Genomic DNA, 20,428 nt, shown 5'->3' on the forward strand with positions numbered 1-20,428 from the left:
TGGTAAGACGTGACCGCCTGGCGATCGATATTGCTATGCGCACATCTCGCCACGCGCTCGAATTGGGCGGTAGGCCGGCCTAAGATAACGATTTTTAATAATTAATTACTCGTTAACTATTACGAAAATTTCAAAATGGTACAGGACTTTTCCGTTCATCTCGATCCGTTCTACCTTCTCAAAAATTTTGTCGGATATGGAAAGACTCATCCTGTATAAACTTACATTTATACAGGGTGTACTAAAACCACCGGATGTCCTTTTAATCATAAATTCTTTAGAAACTTTCAAGACAAAAATTCTAATACAAAAATGTCGAGGCTATAATAGTTTTTAAATAATAAGCGATTACATTTCACAAATGACAGGCCTGAGATTTCGCGCGCTCAGGTACGGCGACACGACAAGTGATAAAAGTGTTCCTACGAATATCGCCCTTTTTAGCATCGTGAAAACTTTCATGGCAACTGACAGTGATCGACCACTTTGACAGCTGCAACACTTTGAAGTTACAAAATGTTGCAAATTTTGACTTGAATTGAATAAAAAGGGCGACATTCATAGTAACATTTTTATCACTCGTCATGTCGCCGTGCCTGAGCGCGCGAAATCTCAGGCTTGTCATTTGTGAAATATAATCGCTTATTATTTAAAAGCTATCATAGCCTCGACATTTTTTTATTAGAATTTTCCTCTTAAAATTTTCTAAGAAATCTGCGATTAAAAGGATATCCGGTGATTTTAGTACACCTTGTATAAGTTACTCTTGTCTCAATATAGTAAGTCAATCTTTTTTAATTCGATAGAGGAGAATAAGAATTATCGGTTTTATTTTGATGTCGTCTTATTAAATGAGGTTGTGAGAAATATAAATGCGTCACGAATATTTTTTGTCTCGCTAACAGAAATTCCTTTCTGAGGGCGTGAGATTCACCGCAACGACAGCCTCTCCGGATCAGATCCTGAAGTTCATCTTGTGATTCATACTGGACGATGACTGTGCACTTGGATATTTTTATTGACGCACTCATAGAAGCGGAAACGAGACTGGAAATGTAATATGAATTAGGTAGTAAAGCAAGATAATATAAGTAATATAATATAATGTAAAACAAAGTGGTATAATGTAAGGCAGATAAGTTAAGCAGACATTGTACTTTAGATAAGAGGCGAATTATACGGGTATAACCGGTAGTTTCTTCGCCAGTCATAAATTACGGGACAAGTAATATTAACAATGTGGCGATGCTTATTGTCGCCGGTAATGAATAAAAATAAGTCGCAAGCTCACACTGATAGAAAAAAAATAGCTGCAGTTACTACAATCTCACTATAATATATAGTCATTTTAGGAGCCAACCATATTTTTATAATTCTTCCAACTACGTAAGTTATGGCTGACCTAACAATGTGTTAGGTTACCATGTGGTTGTTATTGCAATATTTATAGTACACCTTACTAAATTGAAAGCTCGTTTTGGTTTACGATAACCATATCATAAGTTGCATGGACCAATATTGTGTCTATGAGAACTGTAACACATTGTTAGGTCAGCCATAACTTACGTAGTTGGAAGAATTATAAAAACGTGGTTGGCTTCTAAAATGACTATAAATTATAGTGAGATTGTGGCAACTGCAACCGTTTTTATTCTATCAGTGCACTAGTGCAAGCAACCGAATTCACTATAAGTATAATTACTAATAAAATGTATCGTAAAATTTCAGAAAACTCTCATAAAATTCCTCGAAATGCCGCGTTGTCTCACAACTACGTGAGTTTCAGGATAAATTTTAAGAAAAAAATTATATCCCTGTATAGAAAAAATCGACTCGCTATTTAATGTCCCGTAACACTACACGGAGAGAATTTTCTTTTAAGATTTATCTTGAAAATCAAGTAATTGTGGGACAACGTGGCATTTTGAAGAACTTTGAGAGTGTTTTGAAATTTTACCATACATTTTACTAGTAAAAAGTATAGTAAAATTTAAAGAAACTAATAAAATTCTTCGAAATGCCGTGTTGTCCCGCGATTACATGATTTTCAGGATAAATTTTAAGAGAAAATTCTCTCTGTGTACTAGAATTATATAAGATCGGTAGGTTTAGGAAAGAGGAACGGAAAAGGCTGAGCGTGTATTAAGTTTTCGAATTGTAAAGTCTCGTTTCTTGACTGTAAGCCTAAGTAAATAAACTATTATTTATCGATTGACACACTTATAAATGTAGGAGCTTCGAACTGCTTAAAAAAACTAACGTCTAAGAGTCGCTTCTCAGTATGGAAAACCCGTCGTAGACACCGAGATCCGTGAGCGCGGATACCCTCGCGGTATTTTACAAATCGACTATACGTTACCACTGTTGCAAAACGATCAACGGACGGAGCGAGCCACCGACGATCGGGCGATTCCTTCGAATTTCAACTTATTTTTGAATCTGGCGATCGTCCAGATGCATTTTGCTACCGACGCCCGACGTCGCGATGACTGACGACACGTATCGGGTCCCGCTACAGCGAGCTCCCATAAATCGCGGCTTTTATATTTATCGCTAAGTGCTCCCGATCTGCGAGCGCGTTAAGAGCACGTTCGCCGATTTCACCAGCGGAAAAAATCGCGCCGTTACTTATCGACTGGAGCAACGAGGGCGCGTGGACTCCCGGCTCCGTTGATCCGAGATCGTGGAAAAGAAGCCCGCGAGGACAGTGAATTACCGTCACGAATCCGTGACTGTGTTCTTTCGTAATTGATATTTGGCGTTCCCGCGTTTCGTGATCTTTAACGTCCGCGCGATCGTTGCGTAACGAGACAGATACAACGTATAAGCTAAAGTGTTACACATTGCGTCAGCTCGCAAAATAAATTATCGAAGGTGCACCTGTTTTATTCATACACGCCGCAAGAATGGACCTCTCTCGACGTTTAACAATTTCGCTTCCGCGCAATAAAAGTTTGACAGAGACACGCCGCGTCGCATGATCCCGATATCGTTGTTCCAGTATCCGCTCCGTAATGACTTGATTGCTGAGCAAACTAAAAATAATAGTTTCCCGGAAATCCCGTCGCGCGATGTCATTCGATGCCAAGACAAGTATAAGCCTTAATAATCACGTATACCAGCTTTGTGCGAGCGTGCAACTGAAATAGTCCGCGGTTATGAGACAGCGATACGACGCACGATATTTTCGAGGATGGAATAAGCATTCGCTTTCATTGTGCTGCATTATGTAAAAGCTCTGTTCATCGATTGCTCAATAGGGCGCGACAAAAAGACCGCCAATCAGCCGACGTAGACGTTTCATCTGCCGGAACGTTCAGGACGACGCTTTTTTTTATTTATTACTCGCAAGTATTCCACAAGACAGAAGAATTTTCATTTTTAAGGTAGTCATTTCGTAAAATCGTTTATGTGGTTGTTTCAAATTTTTACAGTTTATTCTTTACATTAATATGTGCAAAGTGAGACTAATAAAATTAAAACTGACCGTCTCAAAGTTCTGAAAAAAAATGTTAAAGCTTGCTATGTTACACGAAACATTACGTGCAAAACACGTTAAAAATATTATTACACGTGAAATATTATTTACACATATTATTATGTATTAAAATATTAATATTTGCGTTTGCAGACGCAAATGATGGTACATTCTTTTTTTTAAGCTTAACGGTGAGTGAGATTCGTATGAGAAACAAATGTTATAAAGTAAAATAGAACGACTAACTGGGAAAAGAAATCAAAATTATTGACCGTTTCGTTTCAACAGTATAACCAGTTAAAACTGAAAAATGGGAAGAATTATGTAGTAGACATGAGTGTAGTGTAAGAGATGCGGCAACGGCGCCTCAAATTATAAAATTTCGGATCTATTTTATATTATGTATTAATCGTAAATGTATTCTTGAAAACAACATTGCCTCAAGATACATCATTGTAATAATTGAGTGCTGGTTCTTGTGTGGAAGAAACTTTTGAATATTACTGTCGCAAAACAACTACCTTAAATAACATATCAACGGCATGCGCACCATTTTGCTGCGTATTTAACAAGAAGATGCATCTCGAAAGATCTAATTTACAGACGGACTGATATTTGGTTTTTTTTTTAGAATCGCGCTGTCAACATTTAGACAGGGACGTTGGTGTTGAGTGACCGCCATCGTATATCATCTAGTAGCGATATTTGCGGTTAACTCTCGAGAAACAAATGTGTCCGGCGATCGGACGGTTTTAGCGGATGCGGATGAGCCGTCGCAATCGATATATTTGTTACAAAGTTCTGATTTCGATCGTAGGTCAATATTAGCCTTCGCGATGACGACAGTCGAAGATTGATGGCGCGTAAAGCAACCGTGAACACCGCGTTGTCGATAGAGGAGAAGTTTGACTGTCGGGAAGGACTGGTCGATGCTTCGAGAGATGCACAAGTTTCAAAGTGGCCAACTATTGTAAACAGTAGTCCATAATTCGCTTCATCTTTCTGAATTTTTTAATCGCGCCTTTACAAAGTTTATTTGTTTGGTGTAGTTTGGCCAAGTGAATTTTGTAACATTCGCCAATACGAGAGCAGCGGACACGTCTTTTCTCGAGTTTCGGAAAAACCCGCGCGTCTGCATAATTCATTTAATCGCGTCGTCGATTTTTGTAAACGCTCCCTCGCATTCGCGTTTTCTCACGTCGTCGTTTCAGAGCGAAGAAACGGTAAATCGCGATGTCGAATCGCCACTGCAAAAGTGCCCGTATTTTTCAAGGACGCCGTGCCGAGGAAGTCATTGGTCAGCCTGACGTCAGCGTCGCCCACGGTCTCTGGATGTAGATCAAATTCGATACCTAGAAACTAAAAGGCGAATAGACACATCGTTCTAATACGTCGCGGCGTGAAATCGCTTCTCGTTACCATTGTTGATCGTCCAATTATATTTGCCAACATTTGCCTAAACAGCCTGGATGCTGCGTCCGCTGACGCGTCATTGATTGATGCGCTTCATTAGCTCTGGCACCTACGACCACGTCGTTACATTTAGGGTGCAGTCCCATTAAGGGGATCCTTCAACCATCATTTTTTACCGACACAGTCAAATAATTATGCGCTTGTAATTCTTTTTCTTAGCTTTTGTGCACGAAATAATACCACGATAAGTTGCGGACCGCATAGCAGAACATTTTCATACTTAAAACACTCATTTCAGAAGTTTAATAAAAAAGATATTGGTATTTGAAAGTTTGATCAATTCGTAGTTCTAACTAAATTTGAAATTGGCTTTATAAAATTACAAAATTCTTCCACACGATTAAAGTACGCGAAACCAGGGACAGTCAACTTTATATAAAAAAAGAAAAGAAATTAAAAATATCACTTTATAAATGATTGAGGTTAGCTAGCTTCAGTCACGTACGACTGTCCCTGGTTTTGTCTTTATGCATACTTTAATTGTGTGGAAGAATTTTGCAATTTTATGAAGCCAATTTCAAATTTTTAGTTAGAACTACGAATTGAAACTTTCAAATACCAATATTGTTTCATTAGACTACTGAACTGAATGTTTTAAGTATGGAAATGTTCTGTTATGCGGTTCGCAAACTTATCCTGGTATTATTTTGTGCATAAAAGCTAATAAAAAGAATTACAAGAGCGAAAACTATATTTGACTGTGTCGGTAAAAAAGATGGCTGAAGGATCCCCTCAAATCCGGATTAGAATAACGGATCGGATTTCTCACTAGAATTGAGCGCGGTCCGTTCCAGTTCCGTTTCGTGAAAGTTTTCTCTATCAGTTCCGTGTAGCAAAAACGGAACGAAATGTCGTATCGGTCGCAGGTAAATGTGTTTGATTTGTCGATATTTCGTTATTTTGATGCGACTGAAACATACGTAATTTGTGCAGTAATCTTGCCAATAACATTGTAAGTACTTTAAAAGATTGAATTGTAAGAATAACATATAGTTTGTAACCATATTCCATTCTGCTTTGCTACGTGGGTTAAGAAAATTTTTACGGAACGGAACTGGAACGGACCGCTCAATTCTAATGGGACTGCACCCTTATTCCTCGTGGGGCTACACTGATAGACTTTTGGGAAAATTTACTTTTAATGAAATTAAAGTTTTTAAAAGTAATCTTTCAAATCTAAGAGTTTACTGAAAGAATTAAGTTAAAAGTTTACTTAAGGACTTTTAGATCGTAATTTTGGACACCTAAGCAGTCTATTTTATCGACATTTTTGTTAAAACTAACCTTTTAATTGGCTTTATAGAAATGCAAAATACTTTTACGGAATTAAAGTACGCAGCAAAATCTAAACTATGCTGGTCGACTTTATATCAAAATCAAAGAAATTAAAAATTTTACTAATTTTTGGTACACGCGACGATAATATTTGCTTGATACAAGAATTTTACGATAAATATATACGAAATGAGACCAGCATACTCTAGAGACAACATATAAGAACAATATTGTGCAATTAGAACTAATTGTAAGATTAATAGCCTAAAAGAAAGATTACTTCTAATAAACGCAAGTTCAGAAATCCAAATCTAGAAGAAGAGAAAAAGAGCAGTATGACGTGTAGAAAAATAGTTGCAGGCTTTTTCGAGAGAGGTCGCAAGAAGAAAACCGCGCGCGGTATTATAAATTCTAAAGTTTTCTATTAAATTCGTAAAGTAATTTTTAAGTTTACCTTAAATAAGGTTTAAAGTGTCCGTTTACTTTCCATAGCTCTTATTTTTCTAAAGTAAAATTCGAAGGTTTTTCTAAAATATATTTTCCCAAGAGGAAACTGGAGGCGAAGCATGCTTTTTTCTTAATAGTCGCGAGGCTGATGTTTATCACAGCGTAACAATGATCAGCATGAGTCATCGACCTACCTTGTAACGCTACTCAAACAAGTCCTTTATTAACCGTTTCCACTCGAGTCCGTGTGACGTGGCAACAACGATTTGACCTTCCCCTAATCTCCGTTTCTAAGTTTCTTTTCTTTTTCACCCGGGATGCGACACCGGCTTTCAACGGATTTGCCGAATGGCGCGATAATCTTTATGCTCTCACGACCAAAGAGAGACTTTCCGCGGCGCAGCCGTGTGAAAAGCCGCGGGATTTATCCGCGCCGTTTTATGTCTCCCCGCGTGCAAGTGCCTGCACCTCTCATGACTCGCGCGCGTAACGTTTTCCGCGTGTGCGTGCGCCGCGATGATTGCCCGAACACACGAGACACAGGGCGAAAAGTGTACACGCGCGCGTGTGGCTAATCGGCAGGTTCCCAGGGAGCACGAAGGTCTCACTCGGTGTTTTCAGCGGCGACTCGACTCCGCGAACGGTCCCACGGCGACTTCCGGTTCCGCGCCGACTTAGCCACTTCCCGCTGCCACGACAATTTTCCGCGGGTACCACGCAGAAGCGCTGCAAAAAAAAAGAGAAAAAGTAACAACATTGTTATGCGCACGCACAGGTCACGGTTCGCTCCTCCGCGCGAGAGTGGATTCAACGTTTCAGTGTTTTATCGTCCGCCGTTAATTAATGCGCGCCGCATTAATTATACAGGTGAGATCTCGCGTTATGAATTATGAATGAATGCAGTCGCGAAATGTTATTCACGGTAAAAAAAAAAGAGAAGGTACAATCGGGCGAAAATATCTTTAACAATCGTCCGCTCGCGCGGAGGACTATTGCTAGTTCGGAGGTGCGCGAACCTCCGAGGAATTTAGCGCAGAAATGAGACGTTACGCGCTTTCCCTTCCACTCCGTTTATATCGTGCTCGGCGCGGCGCAGGTGCTCACCTGGAGAGTCAGGATGCAGCCAGGCCTGTCTGTTCGTTTGTCTGACCGTCGTGCAGCTCAACCTGAAACCGGAAGCGCCGCTTTCTGCCCTGCTGCCCACGAACAATGAGATCGAGAGAGATTCCTGAGAGGACGTGAGCACGATCGAACCGCGAGAGGTGTTTTATCAACGGCGGTCATCGAAAATATTCATTTCTCCGGCTGAAAACCTACGAATTGAAACGTCACGTCTAGCTGTACAAGCGGCGCTGTATTCAGAAACGCACTCTTCCTCCTCCTGTTTTGTTTAAAAGCTCAACGAGAAAAGTCAGGAGACCCAGGTTGCGGTCAAGCCGCCGCTACAAATGCTTCCAAGTGTTTCTCTTCTCCTTCCATCTTTTCTGAAGGAAAGGAGAAGATATACTTGGGGACATTTGAACGACAGCTTCATCGCAGTCTTAGGCGTTCTCTTTGCACATAGTTGTCATTCAGTCATGTCTCAGTTGGCGAATTGGTGAGACGCCCTAGAGTGTAGGGAGTAGAGCTGGGACTTTTCTTTGATGATTTTCAATTTCAAAGCTTCGAATCTTTGTAGAAATTTTTCGAGAATTGAAGTTTTCAAATTTTTCGAAGCCTCGAAGTTGCGAAGCTTCGAATAATTAAGACCACTGCTAGGGCGGTCCAGGTTCACATCCTGGCTGAAGTAATGTTTCTCGCGATGAATTTCTTTAACTAAAATGTGTCGATTATTAATTCCCCACATTGGTCAATTGTTCACTGGCGACAATAAGTCTTCATTCTTGTTGTCGTTCAAATTCTTCTCGCCTTGTAAATAATAAGAATTTCCGATTCGGCTAATATTTTAAAACTTTTTTCGCTTCGCTCTATCTGTAATGTCGCCTTCAGGTATGTCCGATGAGGAAATAATCCTTACGAAAATTCTCTATGTCAGATAGACGCGTCGCGATATCGTACATACAATGCGGCACGGTGACAATCGAGAAAATCTTTTCACGGCCACCAGCAAGTCACGTGGTGCGCGTACGTGCAGCAACAGGTGTGACGCAACAGGTAATCAAATGCCGGCATTACGATTTACTCTTCGTCGAATCGATTGTCTTTCCGTGCCTGTTCGCAATTCGAGATTACCATCCCCTGCGCATTATTCCTCGACGCACCGAAAGAAAATTTTCTTGCGACTGCGGCAACAATTTTCTAGGCACGAAAAAAATAACCGAGATACATACATGAATGAATACTGCGAAATCGCGGGTGTTTTAATCAATTTAAGTAACAGAAACAGAATTTTGATCTCAACTGTTATCGAATGTTACGAAGAAAGTCTTTCTGTGGCGCCCATCCGTTATAACATTTTATTGTAGTACGTAAACGGTTGTATTCCTTGCAAAGATTGTTCCGAAATTTATTTTCATTCAATGCGAATGAGTAATATTTAGTCACGAAACCTTAACTTGCCAGAAGGTACATGGAGAAAATTTTCTCCTAAAATTTCCCCTGAAAATATTGTAATCGTGGGACGACACGGCAATTTCAAAAAATTCTATGAGAATTTTATGAAATTTTAATAAAATGTATGATAAACGTTCCAAAAGCCCTCAAAGTTCTTCAAAGTGCCGTGTGGTCCCATGATTACACAATTTTTAGGGTAAATTTTAAGAGCAAATTCTCCGCGTATTACTGGAATGTTGCTGCTGTAAAGTTTGCTACAAACAATTTTCTAACAGATACAAAAAATAGCGATAATGTTTTATCGCGACACCTAGAAATCTACCTGCGTTAGTAGGATATTTTTTTCAGTACGCGGATCGTTTTAACGAGGAATGCGACGAGCTTACCTGCATTTAGAAAGTCATCGCTCTGGCTTTTTAGTCTCGTGCAAACTTACTCAATATATTTCTTTACGTGAAACAAATATGACGTGAAAATCGTGAGGGTTGTCGACGAAATTCTTGTCAAGCTGTTATCGTGAACTGGATGTACGCGAATAAATATGAATAAATATTATCGCGCGTGAAAAGTCGACGCTACACGGCGTGCCGAGCTGTTCGCGAAGCGAGTTTCGAGCAAAAGTTCACCAGAGTTCCTCGAGATATATTTTGCTCCCTTCCGATATTGCCGATTCCGCATACAGGAGAGACTGAGAATCCCTTACGGAGACGTCGACGCTTTTTCCGCGAGGCTCCGGCGAGCGATGATGATGAAGAGTGCGCATTTACCTGCCGTAGCCGCGCGACAGGTGGTGTGTGACACGACTTAAGCCGCGTCGCGAATCTGCCTGAGGACCTTGACGCGGCCTTTTTTCGCGGACATTTTCTACTTCTGCCTTCGCAAAGTCCGTTTCCGGTTGGCTCTGCCTCCCCGTTACGCTCCTCTCCTCGCGTCCCGTCCTGTCGTCGCCGTTCGCCGCGGCGCGCCGCGACGAAACGGGCATTTCGCTCGGCAAATGCGCCTCCCCGTGACTCTCATCCGCGACGCTTTGCGGCGTGTTCTTGCACAGGAGGAGGTCGTTGCTCGTTGCCAGGCGGTTGCTTGCCACGTGTATACACGGCGCCTCCGCGGCTCGCGGGAAATAAAGAGAATAGGGGCGGGCTGCGCCGGTCTCGCGATGGTTGCACGAAATGGAATTTCAAGCGAATGCATTTACTTACGACAAATGTGAATTTAATTCGTAAATGACTCCATTATCTGGATATGCGAAAAATTCGGGCGGTTTTAGAAATTTAGAATTTATATTATGTACTTAAAGAATAACACAATAAATTATTCAAGTTAATATTACGATTTGCAATCGGAATCATGTTGGATTGAGTTTATTTAGCCCTTTCTTCGCTGAATTCATTGTTTATTTCTAAGATTTTGTTGACGCGATGTGGTTTTTAGTAAATAAAAGTGCACGTTGAATCATTGAACCTTTTCAAAGTTTTGCAAATGGGACTTGTATGTCCCAGTCGTCACGAAAGAGTTAAATCAGTAATGATTTATGTAGTGATGACGGAAACTTGCTTGGAAATCGATTGTGAAAAATTATGCGAAGTGGTGCACGGTTTTTTTCAGTTTCTTTCAAAATTTCCCTAGCGGAAAACATTTCTATAAATAACTACAAAAAATTGACTTGAAATAGAAATTTGTAGAAATTTTTATATCTTCGTTGAAACATTAATTTTTTGTAAAAATATCTCTGAAAGAGCACCATAAATTACAATGTTCTCAAATCAAGAAATTATTGCAAGTAGTATTTCATGAAAGTGTACAATTTTGTAAAAATTAGCACAAAACTTTACTAGTTATAAAAATTTGGGGAACAACAAAATCTTAAAGAATTAAAACATCTGCTTACATGTAGAATATTACAAAAATGAACAAGTGTTACAATTCTAGCATTTTCATGTTGATTTTTATAACAATTTTTTAATTTACGTAGAATTTCTTAGATTCTGATAGTAAATTTAATTTTTTTTGTAAAATTTTCTAGAATCATTTCCGGCAGGCTTATCCTGAAAATCATACTATTGTGGGACAACACGGTATTTCGAAGAATTTTATGAGTTTTTTTAAATTTTACTAGTTAAAGCGTACGTTATTCAGGTTAAACAAATGAGATACTTTGAAATCCCGTTTCTTTGAATCTACTAAATGTTTATTTGTTTCCACAAAAACATTTGTTGCATTTAGAAGAAATAGATACGAACTCTTTTCAAGATTCCAGCCTCTATCAAATAAAATTGTGGTTAAGGTAAAGAAATCATTTCTGTGAAATTAAATAAAAACCTCGCAAGGTCAAAATTCAAAGAAAATTTGTTTCATTTCGAAGAAACTTTTTTCTGGGTGTATGATAAAATTAAAAAAAACTCTCATAAAGTCATATGCGAGACGAAGTCCAGGTTCAAACCCTGGCTGAGGTAATATTTTTCGCAATAAACTTCTTTAATTAGAATTTGCCAGTTAGCACCGTTTAGTAATTTTTCTACATTGGTTAATGGCGTACTGGCGTCAAATAATTCTTTACGTTATTTAAAAATTAAAATCGTTTAGACACTAACATCCTGTCTTGGCTCTCATATTCTTTATTACTTCGCGTATGTGATCTCATGAAGTCGTTCAAGATGCCACGTTGTCCCGCGATAACGTGATTTTCAGGATAAATTTTAAGAGAACATTCTCTTCGCGTAGTACTGTCTACAAATTACATATACGTACATCTCTGCAAAGAGGAGCAGAACAATTCTTGTCTCACGTGTAACTGGCAGGAGAACCATGGTGGAGCGGGCGACGTTGGCGATCGGTCCATGTAAGTTTCTCCAATACACACGTGTTTGATGTTTATAAACTGATAGCCGGCGTCGGTGGACGTTTTAATGCCAACGGGAGTAATGATACGCGTGCAGCAGAGAATATGATTTCCTAGGCTTATCGCGCGGTGAGGCCGGACGCTGTGTATGACACGGGAGCTCCACGGGCCTATTGCTTAAATCCCCCGTGAATTCTTCCAGTGCCATTTACAGAATCCAAGCCGATAGATGAGCCAGCCAGGAAAGTCATACGAGGAATTCCCATCCTGGTTGCGCCTCGCTGAAACCCTGACAAAGAGGCTTCGAGAGGTAATAATCGATACCAGCCGGCCTTCGAGAAACGGTATGTCGCAACGTTCTCCAGATGCACACGCACGATCGATAGAAGTCGCTCCACCGAGACTTAATCTTCACCGACGACGATTACAATATTCTAAATATCGAGAGTTATTTTCTATCCTACGGCCATTGTCGTTTCGCATTGAAAGACAAGTCCAGAATAAATCAAAGCGCGAAGATGTGGTGGCGTGATAAAGACCGCGAGCGTTGAACGATCGTAACGAAACGATACAAAGGCCATTAATCTCGGTATACAATTATGACAGCGGAAATAGATTCCGGTATTAATGGGCCGATAGCCCGGAGTTTACTTTGAGAATTTCGAATCATAAATCACGGGAAACCGGAACGGGGTCAACTCGATTTGTCTCCGCGAAAAAGAACAGCACTTGAAAAAAAAAACGAAATTAGGAACGGGGGGGGGTTTGACGAAGCGGAGGCCAAGCGGAGCTGTTTCTTTTCCCCTTCTTCTTCTTCCGTCACGGATCGATGACTCTTCCCGGAAGCCGCGTCTGCTGGATCTCGCGGAGCGCGCCATGATTTGTTCTCCAGGCGTTCTCCACGCTCGTCCTTCAAACTCCACGTCTCGTCTCGAGTCTCTCCTTCTTTCTTGATCTCCGCTCGCTCCTCGATTTGCTCGCTTCCACCCACAAAATCGTTCCCACCGATTCCTCGGGTTCGACCAGAGCTACGTTGTCGAGTTTTTCACCCGTTAGGATATGCTATCCTTCCTATCCACTCTGCCTTCCCGCAGGCTATAATCTAGTCAAGTATCCATCTATCTACTCTCGTCTCTCCCCAGTCACCTCTACAATGTATCAGAAATCACGCAGTATCCTTCAGTTACGAGCGTCCTCGCAAGCTTTTTTAATAAATTTCAAGTAAACTTTTCCACAGTGAAAAATTTCCGCCAACAAAAGCCCGATTTTAAGCTTAAGGGGATCCTAAAGCCGTCTGTTTTATCGACATTTTTTGTTAGAAGTAATCTTTTAATTAGCTTTATAAAACTGCAAAACTCTTTTACGGAATTAAAGCACGCAGCAATATCTAGACTATACTGGTCGACTTTATATCAAATTGATTGGCTACAAATTTCTCGGACCGAGCAGGATTTGGAATTAAAAATGTCGCTAATTGACTCCGATCTTATCGACATCGATCGAGTTCGCCAGCGGCTTTAGGATCCCCCGCAGTGCATTGGCTAAACGTTGGTCCAATACAACCAAATATTGGGCCAATGTTTAACCAATGTTTGGTCAGTGCATTGTGCTACCAGGAATATCTTGCCGCGAATGTTTTATTAGACGTCGAAACAATGAGTGCATTCCGGCAAGACACTGCTACCGTAGCGCTACAGCTTCTGTCGCTACAATTGTAGCAACGCCATACTTCCATTAGCGTACATAACCTCAAAATTGTATTTTAATTGTAACCCAGCAAATACCAAAGTAACAGTTACATAACATCAATATAAATGTAATATAACACATGCCTGTTATATTACATTTGCATTGATGTTATGTAATTGTTACTTTGGTGTTTGCTGGGAAGAGTCGCGTTTACCAATTAAGTTCCTAGCAATCCTTGAGCAATTACGAAAAATGGCGACCGCTACGGTTGTAGCGGAAAGTTTTGCCGAACGCACTCAATACCTCTTATAATTGTCTCACTTCGAGTAATCGATTACTGACAATCGAGGAAGTAGTAAAAAACTAACGCCTTGGTTACCGATCTTTTACATCGCGAGTTCCCAATCCCCTTTTCTTACCTCTAATGAATCTTGTAGTCGAGCGCAGTTACAGCGCAGCTGGATTTAATTCGTTTCACGCCGATTAAGACAAAATCGATCCACGACCGGCGAAAATGATCGAGATGAGGTTCACGGAGAAATCGATTTTGCGCACAACGCGGCGCAATAATTTACTTATGGAACGAAAGATCATATATCCGGGGAAGTAACGCGCGTTTCTTCGGGTTTTTCCGCCCGGTTCTCACGATTCGAATCTTCTCAGTGCACCGTGTATACACTCGCGATTCTTCGCCGACTATCTGCAAGTCTCTCAGTTCTCAAGCCATTCTTCCGGTCATGCCATCATTCTGGTTCTCACGGTTTATTCGAACATCAAGAAACGCGGCGCGGAAATCATGGCTGCTCGCAAAAGTCTTTTAATATGCCGCGGTTAAATGCTCTGCACGGCGATTATTACTTAGAACAATCGTCCGATCGCATTTCTCCGTTCAGCCGCGTCGGGTCTGATTTTTGTTGGCTCGTCGACGCGTCTTATCGAGTCTGCACAGTCGTAAGGAAAGAAATGTTAAGTGTGTCAGCCGGAGTTATTCGTCCAAGTCATTCGATGATTGATACGTGTTTTCCGGCGCGTTTCTTTCACAAAACTACGGCCGTTAGAAAATCATTTATTCCTAGAGTATTTTGTGTGCGTATCTCTATTGCGATAAAAAGAAGTTTTGTAATTAAATTTAAGAGAGAATTTTATGTACATATTTAAACATTTTATGTTTTGCACGATATAATTTTATAAGTGGAGCGAATTTTAGTGAGAAATTAACATTATTAATTTTCACGTAATATCAATAACATGAAAGATATTATCGAAATTGTGAGTATTATTTTCACCGCGGTCAAGTTAACTACAATAGATGGCCGTGGGTTTCTTCTTAATGTATGCAAAACCCGTCCGTTGGAATCAGACGCAAAATTTGTGCAGGCCTCGCAAATTGAGACGCAATGGTTGTGCTATCGGGCCAACGGGGTCCGTTGATTTGTGTAAATCAAGATACACAATGGTTGCGAAAACACAAACGCGTGTCTCGGGCGTGTTTAAGCCCCCATTTCGCGATCTCGTAACTCTTCGAACAGGTTTCGTGTGACCTCGACTTCTCTTCTCGTTGGAATGCCCGCTTCTCTTCGTCTTTCCTCCACGATCCGTGCCACGATCCGCCGTGCGATCCCAATCGCTCTTCCGTGTTTCGATCGGCGCACGATGATGAATCTGTATCGAAGGCACGTGATTAAAGAGGAAATCATCCCGATGTCGACGGTCGTGTTCGTGGTTTCTTCATCGCCGAATTACCTCATTAATTTACATTCGCCGACCATCAATACCGGCGATCGACAGCGGAATATTGATTGCGTGCAAATATTATGTTAGCGCGATACTCGCGTCCCGCGAGACAAAATAAATAATCAAGAGCGAGATCTTTGTATCGCGGTAGAAGTCGACTGCTTTCTAATCCATCGCCATTTTTCTCCATCTATTTTATTTTTATCGGAGAGAAATTCAGTGTTGGCGCGTTTCAAGACCTGGCACGTGAAAGAACGGTTTTACGTCTGCGAATTCGTGCGATGCGCGAGAATTGCGGGGAAAAAATTCAAGCGAGCAAAAAGCTTTCCTTCTCAGATTAGAGACTGGCACCGCGGTGCCGTGACGAAAGGATTTCAGAGTGACGCAACGATATCTAGGACGAGAGAATAGATGAATGGAGAGGGAGGAGATAATTGGTGGGGTGGGTGGGGTGAAGCTGTGAAACAATAAAATATCAAACGTTCCCTGGGACGAAGGTCCCGGGCGCTCCGCGCGCGTGACTTTCGAAATCTTATTAAATCATGGCGCGGATCGCGCTGTTACAAACGAACAATATCACTGCGAGAGCGAGAGCCGATAAATTGCGGTGTGCATTTGCATATTTGCAAAAGTGACATACGCGATGGGCTAAAGGCCAGAAAGCCCGCGCTTATAATTTCGCTCGGTACGCGTTCTCGTGCCGCACGCGGAGTTATGTAATTTCTAACGACTCGCGTTCTCTCTGTTACGCGGCGAAGAAAGAGAGACGTTCGCGCGAGATTATTCGCGCAGAGCCTCTTAAGCCGCTCTCGTACGATAAGTTCTCGATAACCGCAACGCCGCGTTTCATGCGTTGAAGCCATTTGTAATTCGTGCTATCGCGCGCGCACGAGGCATCGAGGATCCGTCTGGTCGCAGCGAAAAACGTACTTCTGGATTTACGTAATCGCGGTTGAGGGAAAAAGCGGCGATTGCTCGTCGTTAAGCTTATTCTACGACGGACGCAAAACGCAAGACGCTAAGACGCGACGCGAGAAATCGACCAATCGCAGTCAAATGTGAGAGGAACGATCGACTGTCATTGGCCGACTTCTCGCGTCGCGGCTTAGCGTCTTGCGTTTTGCGTCCGTTGTAAAATAACGAGAGTTCGACGAGAGATGGGCCAGCGTCAACGCGCGACCATTCTTTTACCCGACGATGACTCCATTCTCATTCCGCGATTTCTCGGCGTCGACGTTTTTCGCGCTCCGAGGTCGGAGCCGGCGGATAACGGTCACCGGTACCGGAGGACACTGACCCGATGAAAATCTCGGATACGCAAGAAAGAGAAACCGTTGGGAACGTGCCCCTTCGCGGGGCACCAAAGAAATAGATTTCACCGGCGATCGTTACAAGCGATAATAAAAACATCGGGACATTTAAACGGGATATACGTTTCTAGCCGCCAGCGACGTAACGTGAGAACCGCGCTACGATTCCGTCCCGATCTGGAGAAATAATCGTGCCAAGTTTTACTCCGGGCGCGTGAAAAATGACTTGCAAACACGCGACTCGTTAGGGCGCCCGCTCAAATGCCTCCGCGTCAACTTTTGCCTCGCAGCCGCGAAGTTACGCCAACTGCCGATCGTGTCTCGATCTAAAAGTGATAAAGACGTCGATCGGATCTAATCAATTTCCCCGTCTTAATAATATCCGTCCGTCGATTACCCACGTTCTCCCGCTCTCGCTACACCGAGTGAGAATATACCTGATGCTGATCGGTATCGCTAACCGTCCTCTTCCCTACAATCCTCTTCAGATCGATCATTTTCTCTCGTTTCGCAAGTGCGTGCTGCTACGAGAAGCTGGTGAAAATTTCACTCTTGCCCGGGCCATCGTCGTCGTTCACATCAGAGTCTCTCGTAGTTGGCGCCAAATACAACGCGATCTCGGCGGTGGTGATAATTGACGCGGTGGATTCGCTTCTTCCGTACGTGATACAGCTCGCGCACTAATATCCGACAGGCACAAACGACACGGCGGAGAGATACGCGCGCGGAAGAGAAAAGAAGAGAAGAGACGATGAACGAAGAAGAAGACGAATCGAGGACGAGAGGAGGAAGAGTTGTGCGCGTATGTGTACGCAATGAAAGGCGGTAGAGGTACGAGGAGGAAAGGCTTTTGCGTAAAGTCGAATGCGAGTGCGCGGAGGCCGAGAGGACTCCGAACCGGTTGCTCGAAGTGACGTGAGTGAACTGAGGCTACAGGCTGGCAGGTAACGCCAGGTAAACCCCGGCCGACTGGTGGCACACACGCGGGAGAAGAGGAAGGTGGCCGGCTGGGTGGCTACACCGGCAAAGCCAGCTAGCCAGCCAGCCGTAGAGACAGTCAGCTCGGTCAGTCGACCTGGGGAGTCAGCCTGAGGCCCCAGGGGCCGCAGGAAAGACGCGCTGTTGGGACGGAGAGGGACCGTGGGACGTAGGACGGCGGTGGCGGGGAAAAGATGAGAGGAAACAAGGGGGGGGAGGGTGTGGGGACCACGCGGGGCCCGGAGGGAACGTTGCCTCGTGTTGTGGTGGGACAGGGAGGAAAGGTGGGAGCGGCAAGGAGAGACCTGGTGTGCTGCGTGTGACTCAGCTCGGAATGAGCGAATAGGCCAACAGCACACGGCAAAGACTGCGCCGCAAAAGTTGTATACGGGATACACACGTACAGAGTGTTCCAGAAGAGATGGTATCCTGGTCGTCGCTGTTTTCCGGTATCGTCACCGCGTAGCGGCGATCGGGAGTCCCGCGCGCAATTAACGATGTAATCATTAGCGATTTAAGCTTACGCAATCAGAGACGGAGTATGTTGACTCGCGATTGGGCTGTAACGACCACGCGTGTAACGACGACGCGAAAGAAGCATTGTCTCGATGATAACAATGGTTTTCCTCCGAACGCGCCATTCGCGGACGTAAGGGCCGAATCAGACTAGCGATTGTCGGCGCGGATTGGATTAGAATTGGCGATTGGCGATTGTCCTCTAACAAATGAGAGCAAAGCGGCGATTTAATCGACTCTTATTGGTTAGAGGGCAATCGCCAATCGCCAATCGCCAATTCCAATCCCAATCCAATCCGAGCCGGCAATCGCTAGTCTGATTCGGCCTTAAGGAAATGTCTTTAGGAGAGAAACGGGGAAACACGTTGGACTCCAAGGGCCGCCGAACGGAATTTAATGCCGTTCGCGGTTATGTTAATATTGTGGATAATCTCCTCGCTAATGATTTTATACGCGCGCCGAATCGTAACACGGTATGGTTTACACCCTGATTACACGTGCGTCGTGGGAATAAGTTTTCACGGTTTATTTAATAACGTTCACGCTGCGCAATTTTATGCCTGTACGGGTAATAAAATCCCCCGAGCGCGTGATTGCGGCCAGACGAACTTATTTCTCCTACGAACCTCGGGACTCGCGGAAATGAACAATGGTCGTTGGCGATACACACCGCTCTGCGAACGAATAAGCGCATCCTCTTTATCGCGCGCCGCTACCTCCGCGTACCGCAATCTTTTAGAAGCGTACAAACACGCGAGAAAAGTGGCCCGGCGATACCTTCCGAGGCGGAACGAATCTCGAATTCTCGGTCAAAGTGCTCGGTCAGACGTAATTGGGCAAAAATCGCTCGGCCCTCGGGTCAACGAAACTGACCACCCGGTATATCGGATACTAACTATACCTGGATCCAGCAGAGCGTGACTTTTCACGTGTAGTCGCGCTGGAGTGGGGCCCGTGACCGTATCCTAGTGTAGAGCAAGATAGACTTTGATAGAATTTACACGGCGGCTTCTGCGTGCCAAGAACCTCTAGGAATCATACGAGAACCATAATGAACACGAATTACGACGGGCAATCCTTCATTTTTTTTTCCTTCTTCTCTGTCTTTCTGAGCACAACCGTCTTGACGTATCTATTTGACGAAGGAAGAGACAACGCCGTTTACGCACATCGTCCCACGGACATGGCGGACGTTATTTCAATCAAAAAGATCATCATTAAGCGTCGCCAATGCAACATTATACCGTTTTCTTTATTTCTTGGCTGAACAAAGGCGCGACGCGACGGACAGGCGGGTCCATTTGTCAATTTCGCTAATACATTTATACCGACAATAATTACTTCGGTAATTGTCACGTGTGGTTTATATTCCTTAAAGGTCTACGTCCAGAAAAAAGATCTATTTAGGTTAAACAAATGAGGTGCGTTGTGATATCATATTTCTTTGAATTAGTTAAATTTTTATCTACTTCTATTAAATCGTTTGCTAGATTTACAGAAATAGATGTGAATTCTCTTAGAGATTGCAGTCTTAATCAAATAAAGTTTTGGTTAAGGTAAAGAAATCATTTCTTTGAAATTAAATAAAAGTCTAGTAGGATCCAAATTCAAAGAAAACTTTTTTCATTTTGAAGAAACTTGTTTCTGGATGTAGGCTGACTAGCGCAATAAATTCCAGGTTATAAACGCTAGACGTTAAAGAAGAAATAGCAAAAGTTTTCTTCAATTTAGAAACACACGTTGTCTAAGAGTTAATCTTTTGTGCTATGTCAAGTTGTGAATTCGGTAGCCTGCCATCCTTGCCAGAAATAATTCTACAACATTCTACAAAACTATAAAATATAACTGCCAGAATCTATGAAATTCTACGTAAATTTAAAAAGTGTTATAAAAATCAACATGAAACTGCTAGAATTGGAACACTCTTGTTCATTTTTGTAATATTCTACAAGTAAGCAGATGTTTTAATTCCTTAAGACTTTGTTGTTTCTCAAAATTTTTAAACTAGTAAAGTTCTGTGCTAATTTTTACAAAGTTGTATATTTTCATATACAGGGTGGGCCATTTTAATTTATACAGTCGATTTTTTAAAAAACTAAAAGAGATATGAAAAAATGTTTCAGACAAAAGTTGTAT

General features: G+C 42.4%; 1 protein-coding gene across 2 annotated transcripts; it reads right to left on the reverse strand.

The window, feature by feature from the left end:
- Positions 1-6,644: 6,644 nt before the first annotated feature.
- LOC105558982 lies at positions 6,645-17,788 on the reverse strand. Of its 2 annotated transcripts, none has more exons than XM_012006965.1 (2): positions 17,236-17,788; positions 6,645-7,399 (listed from the first exon to the last, which is right to left on the reverse strand). In XM_012006965.1, exons 1-2 carry the CDS (start codon positions 17,293-17,295, stop codon positions 7,145-7,147), a joined length of 315 nt encoding a protein of 104 aa, XP_011862355.1. In that variant the 5' UTR covers positions 17,296-17,788; the 3' UTR covers positions 6,645-7,144. The 2 variants fall into 2 exon arrangements, with proteins under 2 accessions (XP_011862355.1, XP_011862354.1); XM_012006964.1 differs by lacking the exon at positions 6,645-7,399 and adding an exon at positions 14,692-15,416.
- Positions 17,789-20,428: the final 2,640 nt, after the last annotated feature.

The sequence above is a fragment of the Vollenhovia emeryi genome, unplaced genomic scaffold (genome assembly GCF_000949405.1).
Source record: "Vollenhovia emeryi isolate VEMERY1.0 unplaced genomic scaffold, V.emery_V1.0 DF939296.1, whole genome shotgun sequence".
Taxonomy (NCBI): domain Eukaryota; kingdom Metazoa; phylum Arthropoda; class Insecta; order Hymenoptera; family Formicidae; genus Vollenhovia; species Vollenhovia emeryi.